At 51.0% G+C, this 11,338-nt stretch overlaps 1 protein-coding gene across 1 annotated transcript in view; it reads left to right on the top strand.

The window, feature by feature from the left end:
* The first annotated feature begins 2,091 nt into the window (after positions 1-2,091).
* Positions 2,092-11,338, top strand: part of LOC135890722 (LHFPL tetraspan subfamily member 7 protein-like) — a 153,846-nt gene continuing 144,599 nt past the window's right edge. Inside the window, exon 1 of the mRNA XM_065418122.1 lies at positions 2,092-2,421. Within this exon, the coding sequence (XP_065274194.1) occupies positions 2,092-2,421 (330 nt within the window). The remainder of the gene's footprint in view (positions 2,422-11,338) is intronic.

The following is an 11,338-nucleotide window of genomic DNA, read 5'->3' as shown; positions in this document are numbered from 1 at the left end:
TCTGCCCACTTGAGAAGCAGGTCAGCCCGCGAGGTGCAGAGCACGGGCAAAACACCCTGCGGCCTCGGGTAGTCCTCAACTCTCCTGGGCAATACAGCAAAGACTGTTTTTTGTTTAGAAAGCACAGGGGCACAATAAGAGCCCTGTAAAGTGATCCCTGGGGGGCTGGCAAACCTGAGGTTAACTTTTCAGATCTGCTGTTTTCCAGAAATTCCAGGCTAAATAAGGAAACAACAACATGGTACCTTAGAGCATCCAAAGCACTTCGTTAATTAAACCCTCTGCAATTATTGCTAATGAAGAACAGGGCAAAGCAGCAGAAGCCAGCAAGCCTTTTCCACATAGCAGGGGATGCCATTGAGCAGAGCATCAGGTAGGAAAAGCCGGGACTCACAAGGTCAAATCACAACACGATTGACTCTGGCTTTATACTTCTGCGGAAGGGACTGTAGCGTGGACCGAGGGACGGTGTTTTGGAGGAGATTCTGTGAGGACATTAAAGACCCCATGGCCCTTTCAATTAGAGAAGGGCTTCGCCTTTCTGTCCTTGGCCAAAATTTCACCTGCCCTCCCTAGCACGCGCGTTGGTTGATATCCTCCACCCCAGAGGTGGGGATGCCTATGTATCTATAGGGTCTGATCCTACAAGTTGATGGTAGTGAACCCCCCATCAGAGGCAGGGGGAGTTGGGTGCACACAGCAGGCTTGCTTCATAGGTGCTGGAACTAGGGGGGCTGCCCCACCCACTGGCTTGAAGTGGTTTCCATTATACACAGGGTTTACAATTTGGTTCAATGGCTCTCAGCACCCCAGCTTGCAAAGTGCTTTGGGCTGACACCTGCAGAGCCATTCCTGCTAGAGGCGGATTGGACTGCGGGTGCTGCATAAGGGCAGGCAGGGAAACTAGAAAACGCACTGGCACATGCCCACCGCCATGGGCTCGTCAGCAAGGCAAAGCTGGGCATGCCTGGGGCACAGGGCGATGGCCAGAAGATGGTGTGCCTGGGTCTGGGGGCACAGCAGAGTCCGATGTATTGGGAAGGGGAAGAGGGCGCGGCGGGGCCGGCTGAGCGGGTGGCGGCCCCGTGGGGGTGTGGGCTGCAGATGGGGCAGCACAAGGCAAAGCTTAGCCCTGGCACAGAACTTCCCGCCCTTGCAAAGAGACTGGCACGCGCCCTCCTGTGGTTCTGCGCCTCCTCCCCAGGGGCGCTCGGGTAGGGGGGGACCCCACAGTTCAAAGGTCGGGGCCCCTCCCTGGATATGCGGCTTCCCCCCCACCCCTTCCCGTTAAGGCGGCAGCTGCGCTGCGAGGCCGGGCAGGGCTGCTGGGTTTTGCACGGGGCCCGGGTGGCTTCCCCGTCCTGGCGCGCTCCTGCCTCCCCGCCAGGCCCCGCGGCTGACCTGAAAACGCCCAGGCGGGCGGCAGGGAAAGCCCCACGGGGTGGGCCAGGGAGGGAGGCAGCCGCCCCGTGACTAACCCCCCTCCCTTCCCTCTGCAGCCCGCCCCACCCCGGCCTCCCCCGCGGCGCGCCTGCGGCGGGGAGAGCTGGCGCTGCGCCTTTGCGCACGGGCGCATCTCCCCGCGGGAGGGCTGGGGGTGGCAGCCCGGCAGCGCTGGGAGCCAGGGGGGCTCCAGCCCCTTCTCCCACCGCCACGTGACGGGGCTGGGCCCGAGGAGACGCCCACCGCGGTGGGTGGGTGGGAGGAAGGGGACCGGGACACCTGCCCGTGGCAGCAGCCGGCAGAGCAGCCGCGCTCCCGCCCGGCCGCCCCCATCGCTCCGGAGGCCCGCTGCGCCCGCCGGGGCTGGATGTGCCGCGGGAGCCGGGCGCGGAGGCGGCCTTGGGTGTCACGAGCGGCTCCGGCCTCAGCAGCAGCTCCACGTGGGCGGCCCCGTCGCAGTCAGGATCCCAGCTGACAGCGGCTGGGGAGGGGGGTGGGGAACGGCACCGGGGCGGCCGCCGCCTCTTCCCATGGACCTGTCCGGGTGCCAGCCCTCGCCGCCGCTTGGATGCTGATGTGAGGCAGCCCAGGGGGGTGTCCTGAGCTCCCTCGCTGCCTCCCCCCTCACCCCAGCCCCAGCCCCCCCAGATGCATTCGCTGCTGGATCGCAAGAAGAAAGCAGGCGGCTGCGTGGATGCTGGGCTGGAGCTGCCGGCTGCAGGTTCCCTTCCCCAGCCTCAGAGGATGTTCAGCTGCGTGGGCTGCTTCTGGGTCCTCCTATCCTCCTGCCTGGTGGCCGTCTGCAGCTTCAGCTTCCTCTCCCCTGCCTGGATCGTGAAGGAGCATCACCTCCAAGCCCACGGCGGGGTCAGCTTCGGCTTGCTGTGGCACTGCTCCGAGACGCTGGAGCAGATGTACAGCTGCTACACCTTCGGGGGCCTGGGCAAGTTCCACGAGATCCCCTCCAGCGCCTGGCAGGTGAGGGGCTGCGGGATCCCAGCGGCTGAGGTGGGGGGAACCGGCTGGGCTGCCTGACCCCGAGGCAGGCTGCCCCCTGGGCTTCTCTCCCTCCAAACGGTGGCTTTGCTGCTGGTTTGGGATGCTCCTTCCCTCCTCCCCCACGTTGGTTGTCTGACAGGAGCAGCCCTGCACCCTGGGGGTATAGCCTGGCTGGGCAGTGCAGCAGAGGGGGTTTAGGTGCAGCCCTGCACCCTGAGGATACAGCGCGGCTAAGCAGTGCAGCAGAGCCGGTTTAGGAGCAGCCCTGCACCCTGGGGATACAGCCCAGGCAGGCAGTGCAGCAGAGGGGGTTTAGGTGCAGCCCTGCACCCTGGGGATATAGCCCAGGCAGTGCAGCAGAGGGGGTTTAGGTGCAGCCCTGCACCCTGGGGATATAGCCCAGGCAGTGCAGCAGAGGGGGTTTAGGAGCAGCCCTGAACCCTGGGGATATAGCCCAGGCAGTGCAGCAGAGGGGGTTTAGGTGCAGCATTGCACCCTGGGGATATAGCCCTGCTGATGCAAACAGGGGACAGAGGAGCTGAAGTCTGCAAATGGTGGGCTAGGCTGTGGATCCGAATCTGATTTCGAACTCCAAAGGCTCTGAGATCCCTGCAGTGGAAATCAGGAATGGCCCTGTGGAAGCCAGGGGAGCCATGCCGGTGTAGGACAGGTGTAAGCGCGGTCAGGATTGGCTCCAAGCCTCGTCAGCCCAGGGAGCGTTCCAGGGGCAGGATTAGCATGTGCTGATAATGTTAGTCGAACGTCAGGATCCAGCGCACTGGAGTGTGGAGCCCATTAGCTGGGCTGCACAAAACATCTCAATCCAATTAGGGCGGCCGGAGGTTCCAGTATTAGCACCTGCTTCCCCATAAGCATCTATTTTAGGAGCAGCTGGGAGGGGCAGGCTCAGGGGCACTGGACCTACATACAGAGCCCTGTGTGAGCCTCCAGTCTGAAGGCAGCTGCCTCCTCCAAGGTGATGGCATGGCCCCTGGGAGCAGTGGGGGGCGAGGCAGATTACTGCCAGCTCTCCAGAAGGCTTTAATCTGGTTTGCTCTGAAAACTTGGGCAATTATCTGGTTCGTGCTGCTTGCCCGGAGCGGAGCGAATGGAGGTGCACATCTCTTTGCAAGGACTTTAGGATTAAACTTCTGAGTCCTCCCTCCCCTGCATTCACTGGGGTGAACCCCACTGGTACCCGTGTATCAATGGGTATAAGATATAGACACTGTGCAGGCAAATGTTGACCTACTAATGGGGGAGAAAATGGGGGAAAGAAATGGAACAGGTTTTGCATATTTGAAACTTTTGTTCTTACCACGGTACCTGTGCAGGAGAGATGACAGGTGGTACCAGCACCTCTTGTGTCTTACCAACTAGGGCTGTGTAAAACTGTCTTTTGCATGCGTCGACTTCAGTAGGAGCTGTCAATGCACAGCACCTCTGAAAATCAATCCACATACTGGGAAGTTAATACCTCTTTGCTCATTCTGCCCTGGCTGGTGCTACCCCCCGCTGTTGCCAGACAAAAGTTACCTGGACTGGTGGGTGGCTCTTTGTTTTACTTAGAGTTCAGGACAGCCTCTCTCAGCATTCTGGCTGGCGGGACTGGGATTATTCTGCTGTCTTTGTGTGACAGGAGCTTTCTGCACTAGATGCAGAATAAAGCAGCGTTTCAGCATGAAACCGATGATTTTTCCCCTCCCCTTCATTCTTAATCTTGTTTCCTTTCCTTTTATTCCCTGCTAGTAACGGTGGAGGCTGTGACTATAATTTCCCTACAGGTTTCCAAACATATGAGCTTTGAACTGGACAGCATTGCTCTGTCGCTGGAATCCCACACAAGGGATGAATCAGGGGAAGGTCATGCCTTGTGCCTGACACAATGGGGCATTTAGTGGTTGAATTTCTCAGGCTGTCATGGAATCGAACTGTATCACTTTAAGGAAGCAAGTTCCATAGGCTATTGTGTGTTTAAACCGTCAGTGGTCTCTAAGATTGTCATTAATAACAAGTACACAATTTGTATATTGCACAGAGGAGAGCAGGCTAACTATAATGCTTCCTGTTTGTGCAGTAAAGGATTAAAAAAAAAAAAAGAGTCATTCAGTTTTTAAAACTTGGCCTTTATACAAATGTTTACAAATGTTGTTCAGATAAACACCTCCAGGTAATAACATAACTTTAAAGATAAGAATGAAGCACAATAAGTAATTCATTCCAACAAGATTCCACTACCCAGAGCTTCAGGGCTGTAATATCCTTTTAAGAAATACAGAAAAGAACTGAATACAAAGGCTCAGAGCTTCTTGAATGGATCTTCGCTCCGAACAAACAATATTCAGGTATGAGGGGGAGACAAGGTACACCAGGTCTTGGTCACATTTCAGTCTCTTTATTAACCCCTCTGGAATATTTAATTAAGAACAGCCTACAAACAATGCAGTTTGCTTCAGTGGAATGGGAAGAAAACGCCCTCCTGACTGCTTCCAGCTATGACACAGATGCCTTTTGTACTGGTTGTACAAGCAGGTAGAAGGGAGTTAGTCCCTGGGATCTTCACTGAGAAGCCGGGTTGCTTTGGCTTCCTGTACAATCCATTGTAGGAGTGGCCCCGGGCTTTATAAACCCACAAAGAACTGGGAGAAGCGCAGCGCTGCCAAACCCAAACATGAGTCAGGGTTTAACAAACTCATTGTTTGGCTTGAAATCAGGAGATTTCATTTTTTTAAATAACCAATGTGGGGTTGTTTTTATTTGCCTTCTGCTTTCTGAGCCTTCAGAGTTCACTCAGGTCACGTTCTCAAGCTTTTATCTGAATCTTGAGAGCTAGAAACTTTTCTTTTTGAATGAAGGCTGAGATTCTCACTTCCAGTTGACTCCAGGAACTGGAGCTTTAAAGAAAAAACATAAAATACCTCGAGAGTCTCAATAAAATCACGAGCATTGGGCAGCCTGGCCAATTGGGGAAGGATAGTTCAGTGGTTAGAGCACTGGCTTAAGCTGTGAGAGACCTGTGTTCCATTTCCTGCTCTGCCACAGACTTCATTTGTGACCCTGGGCAAGTCACTTAGCCTCTCTGTGCCTTATATGCACATTGGGGATAATAATGCTTCCTACCTCACAGGGGCGTTCTGAGGATAAATACATTAAAGGCTGTGATTTGCTTTGAGGTCTACTGATGAAAAGTATCATATAAGAAATAGGCTTTATTAATCTGGTAATGGTTGGCCGTGAAGCACTGTGTTTTGCAAGCAAAGGGCCCTATTGGGAGTCAGTATTGTAGGGTCAGCCTGGTGGTTTGTGTGGGGAAGAAGCACTTGGTCTTCTGCCTACATGAACTGTTCCTCTCCCTTGCCCAGATGGCAGTTACCGCATTTCAAATGTTTCCCCGTTCAAATGTGCTGATTTTGCGAAGGGGCGGGGGGAGCGTTCAGCTCTGCAAATGATCGTTAATGCGAGTTGTGTGTTTGCACTTGGGGGATTATGTTAATCATCCTACAAATGATGCTTTGAATCATGTCTAGAGGTTAATTACCATGCCTTTCTTCTCTTAAGAGGGCCTTTTTGCCTGCTTAGAATTGCTGGCTTTTTTTGCCTTCTCTATAATTACTTTTTCAGCTTTGCAATATCTAGGGTTCCTTTAGTTTAACTCTATCGCCCCTTAGGAAGTACGGCCTTCCCAGCCTGCTTGGGGTCACTCGTGCAGCTCTAAGGCGCACATGTCCTAAGCGGAACGAACAGGATGATTTCCTGGGCATGCACAGGGTAGAGACATAAGAAGGGCGAAGGGAAAAAGTCTTGCGGGTGATAAAATTTCTTGGGTATGACACATTCTAAGCTTGCTACAAAAACGGGCCTTAGAACACACAGACCCACGAAATGGTTTCCTCAGAAAGGTGGCTGTTGTCTCTCTCTCCATCTCTGCCCTGACATGCAGACGGTTGTTGCCGGGATGATGTAGGCTGCAGACACAGAGTTCTCTTGCACTGGCATGTCAGGAACGCATGACCTGCTGCGAAAGGCTGGTACATCTGTGTGAACAACGCGCCATAAAAACTGGGACCCAGTCCCCTCAGCAAAATTCTGGCGTTCGTCAAGGAAGGAAAGACGACAGCACGTTGTTGCCCAGATTTAAGGCTCCGCAGTCAATGAACCAGTTTACGAGCGGGATCCTTATTAGAGTAAATAAGGGTCACTCGTGTCAGGGTCTTGGTCAGTCAGTTCTGTACAATAATTTGGTGACTGGGAGCCTTAAATCTAGGCAGTACTGTCAGCATCTCAGAATTAAAGAGAATTCCTCCTGCTCCTCAGGGACACAGGAAGTCACTATGAGTTCATGCTACTTATTTCGGGCTCTGAGGAAGGCAAACGTAGTTCTGTATCCTGAGCTAGTTTGTTTATACATTTTTTTTAAATGGAAACATCAGGCTGGTATGTCTTTTCTGTCAAGTGCTGCAGTTTGGAAGCGAATGCTCTTTGATCTCAAACGTCTATCTGCCCCCCCAGTAGTCTCCAATTATTTTCAGGCTTAGCAAAGCATGTCCTTTAAAGCAACAAAATAGTTGATCAGCCCCTGATATTCAGTCTGGAAACACTTTGACCATTTGCCTCTGAAGAATCTACAAGAGGATGAACACTCTGTTAGCACAGAGCTCAAAATAGGGAATTCAGATTAGGAATGGACGATTTGCCTGACCCAGTGACACCACTGGTCTGATCAAGTCTGAGATCTTGTCTCTAGCAGGATTCAGCGCTCAGGCTTCGGAGGAAGTGAAAGCAAACCTCATAATGCACCTAGCTAGTTGATCAGACACCACAATGATGGGCATGGTATGAAAACTAGACAGACAGACAGCAATGGAGGGGAAGGTGGGGGGCAAAATTCCTTCTTGGACCCTTTTAGGGTTGACCTGGAGCTAATCAACTCTAGTTGTGTAGCTTCTCCTGGTTGTACCTCTGGCACTTGACTCCCTTTGTGATCTTAGCAGGTCACTTTGGGGCAGGGTTTTAAAGGTATTTAGGTGCTTAAAGCTGCAGATAGGTGCTCCGTGGGATTTTCAAAGTACCCGACTGCCTAACTCCCATTGAAAATCCCAGTAGGTGCCCATACTTGGATTGTCAGGAACAGAGACTGTCTTCTTGTTCTGGGTTTTATACAGTGCCTGGCACAACAGGGCCCTGGCCCGTAACACAACACAAATAACAATAAGAACCTGACCCGATGACTTACAGGGCGCCCACACGGAGCAGCTTGCAGGACCGGGACTTTGTTTGGCATTATCAACAAACGAATAGGTTTAGTCCTCAATACAAGAACCCTCCCAAGAGAGCAGGTTCTTCCGGGCTGCTGCTATCAGTTACTTTGATTCCTAATTATGCTTGCACAGCTTTGGCAGGAGACTGGAGGGGCGTGTCAGCATTTCTGAAACCAGTGTCTTCCTCTCTAGGCATATTACTTAGCTATGGATTTTATGCTGTTTCATTAGGCATCCAGAATTCTGTGACTTCTATTCATTGCGTGGAAGATATCCCTGATAATGGGAACACAGAACTGCTGTATTGGATCCAGGTCCGAACTGAGCAAAGTACATAAGCCTGTGTTGAGCTAGGAGCCCGTGAGCAGTCCCAGTGAAGTCAACAGGGGATCACCTAGTCCTGTATCCTGTCTCCAATAGCAGCCAGTCCTGGATGACTGAAAGGACGGTGTAAAACCACCATCACGGACCATTCTGCAATACCAGGCCTATAGGGGAATGTTTTTTCCTACAGCTAGGTACTGAGTGGTTGGTTTGTCCTGTTTAAACTTCTTTCCTGCCTAATGCAACTGCTGATTATACTCTTATTATTCATTATACCTTTTGTTAATTGTATTAAGCTCTTTGCCTCAATAATATCTTGTGGCTGTGAGTTCCACAGATGGCTTATTTCCGTCCATCCATGCGGTAAGAGCTTAAGGAACATTGAAGGTTTGGGTCAAGAGCATGGTGTTCATCTGGGTTACCCCTTACAGTCAATTCATTAATCAGCAGACAATAACTAAGGTTCAATTTGTGTCAAAGGTTGTGAAGAAAAGTTGGAAACATTAATCTGCCGTTTACTTCATCAGTCAGTTTGAGTTAGAGCAGCTCTGCCAGGAATTAGACTATACTCTGTTCAGGTTCTTGGACAACACCCACCATCACCAAGGTATTGGGGCTCCTCCCAGTGGTGCATCAAGTGATATGACTCTCCTGCATCAGGTGCGGTTCCTTCCCCATTTCTCTCAGCAAGGAGCAAAATTGTATAAGGCTCAAAAATAACAGGAGTACTTGTGGCACCTTAGAGACTAACAAATTTAGTAGAGCATAAGCTTTCGTGGGCTACAACCCACTTCTTCGGATGCTTATCTCTACTAAATTTGTTAGTCTCTAAGGTGCCACAAGTACTCCTGTTATTTTTGAGGATACAGACTAACACGGCTGCTACTCTGAAACCTGTATAAGGCTGTTGCTTTTGTTTTGCGATGTGCTCTTTATTTTATCCATGAAGTCAAGGCTGGAGAAGTGGGCCTTGCGTTTGGATTGGACCCTGTGGCATGCTATAGAAAACTTAACAGAGCTAAAACTAACTGCAGAGAGGAAGCATGGGCTTGTGACTAAGACAATGGACTGGGAGTCCAGACCACAGCTTCAATTCCCAGCTTTGCCACAGACTCTGTATGTGACCTTGGGCAAGTCACAAACTCTGGGCTTCATTACTCCGTCTGTAAAATGGGGCTAATAGCACCTCCCGGGGGTGTGGTGGATGAATTGTTTGTGAGCTGCTTGGATGCTCGGGGGATGAGCCGTAGAAACATCGAAGTGGATAGAAACTCCAGATTGGCCCATGTCGGGATTATTTTTGATAACTTCAGTTCAGTGTGGAATGGAAACCTTTGTTTCAACGTGAAGTTGAGAGGTCGAGCTCTGGCTACATCCATCAGCGGGTGATGCTTTTACTTTGGAAAAGGTCCACAGCGAATGGAGAATGTTCAACTTTTATAACCGAAGTCATCAGGACAAAATAAACAAATGGTGAGTTGTTAAAGATGACACTTGAGGAACAGGTATCCTGAGGAGATAGGTCAAGATTTTGCTGGTTACGTGTTGTCACACATTCTGTGGCAGCTCACAGGAGAGGACAGTGTGAGATTTGCTGAACATCCTGGATGACATTTCAGGGGCATGCGATTCCACTGTCTATACCTCTAGGCCTGCGGACTGTATTGAGATGCTTGCAGGAGGCAAAGAAGGCAGTTGGCTGCAGTCACCTTCCATTCTATCCCCTCTCTGATGAGCCTTTGTTCTAAGGAGCAAGACAGGAGTGTTTCTGTGAGCTGCGGTGAGTGCTCCGCGCCTAGAATGATTAGCCCAGCTCTGCCACTAATACTAGGAAAGGCCTCATCTCAAGCAAAGATAATCACAGCCTGCTGGTGAAAAGGTCTGAGCTGGTACCCAATGACAGTGCACTGCATGCTGTCTAATTAAAATTTCATTAAGTCGCTTTGCGTCTCTTGAGGGAGGTCACAGGCCCACCATTGATGTGCTAATGTCTTCGTTTTCCCCCTTCTTTCTCTTCCACCATCATCCATCATCCTCTTAGATAAAACAGCACCATTAGTAACTGCTGTCCTCTGTCCCCAGACACCATGGGCCTGGAAAAAAAGCAGCCGTAACTGATCAGCTGTATTATCTGTCTCTTACTTATTCCCTAATAAAAATGCATTTTTTTGTTGTTGCTTGAATTGGCTTTGGCATTAACCTCTCTCTCATTTGTGCTGAATAACTTGATGAGCTCGACAGCAGGGGAGTTATTCCAGTGCAGGGATTGTACAAGGTGTAACTTTGTTTAAAGAGAAGTTTAACTCACTGCGTAAGTAGCTAGTCATCAAACCCGTCCGTCGCTCTGGAGTTACGTGGGAAATATAGCTTTCTGAGAGGAATCCCTCTCTTGATGCGCTGACTGTGCTGGGAGACTTGAAAATACATGTGCTAGTGTGAATGTGTGAAACGCTCCCATGGGCGTGAGGGGGGCTTTGTAAGAACCGTCTCTGAAAGAATAGCACGTGCTTTACTCTGAAGCTGCTGCTCACCCAAGAGCAACAGGTTCCCCTGGCTCGACAGGGAGATGGAGCTGGATTATTTTTTAAAGCCAAGACTTTCAAAAGTGCCTAGCAATTTTGCGTGTCCAGAGTGAGACCCTTTAAAGAGGCCTGATTTTCAGAGGGTCAGTGCAGGGCACAAGTTTGGTCTCAAGAGGTCTCAAGTTTGGGCATCCAAAAATCATTAGTCACTTTTGAAAATCTCAGCCCATGTCCATTGAAACTTGGACTAAGAACTAATGGGGAGTGAGGGTTTAGGAAAACTTTGAGAGTATCTAAAAGATCCACCCTACCTGGAGCTAACAGTATGTATCAACCATGTTCAAGCCCTCCACGTGTCTATTGCCTTGCTCTGGAACAGTCACTGAGGAACGGGTGACTTGTGCTCCTTGAGCAAACCTCACCTTTAATGTGGCACCCACAGAGCACACCTGCAGGGCCTGATCCTGGGAGCGAATGACTCGACTGAGAGCTGTGGGTGGTTGGCATCTCTAGATTGGGCCCTTAACCTATCATAAAAGAAATCAGGAATGGAGCATTCTTCTGCCTTCTGACATTGCTCGTTACAGTGTGTGCATCAGCCTCTAGCGTAGTGCATGAGCAGGCACAGGATGAAATGGTGCCTCCCACCCCCCCAAGCACTGATCTTCTGGGGAGAAATGGATTTGCTTACGCTGTAAACTCATGGCAGGGTTTTGTTCTCCAAAGACAGAGGGAAGAGTCAAGTCAGGGGCTCCCTCCAGGGTCTTATCAAACTCCCCTCCCCACCCACAA

The sequence above is a fragment of the Emys orbicularis genome, chromosome 17 (genome assembly GCF_028017835.1).
Source record: "Emys orbicularis isolate rEmyOrb1 chromosome 17, rEmyOrb1.hap1, whole genome shotgun sequence".
NCBI classification, from domain to species: Eukaryota; Metazoa; Chordata; order Testudines; family Emydidae; genus Emys; species Emys orbicularis.
This window is presented reverse-complemented; position numbering and strand designations above follow the sequence as displayed.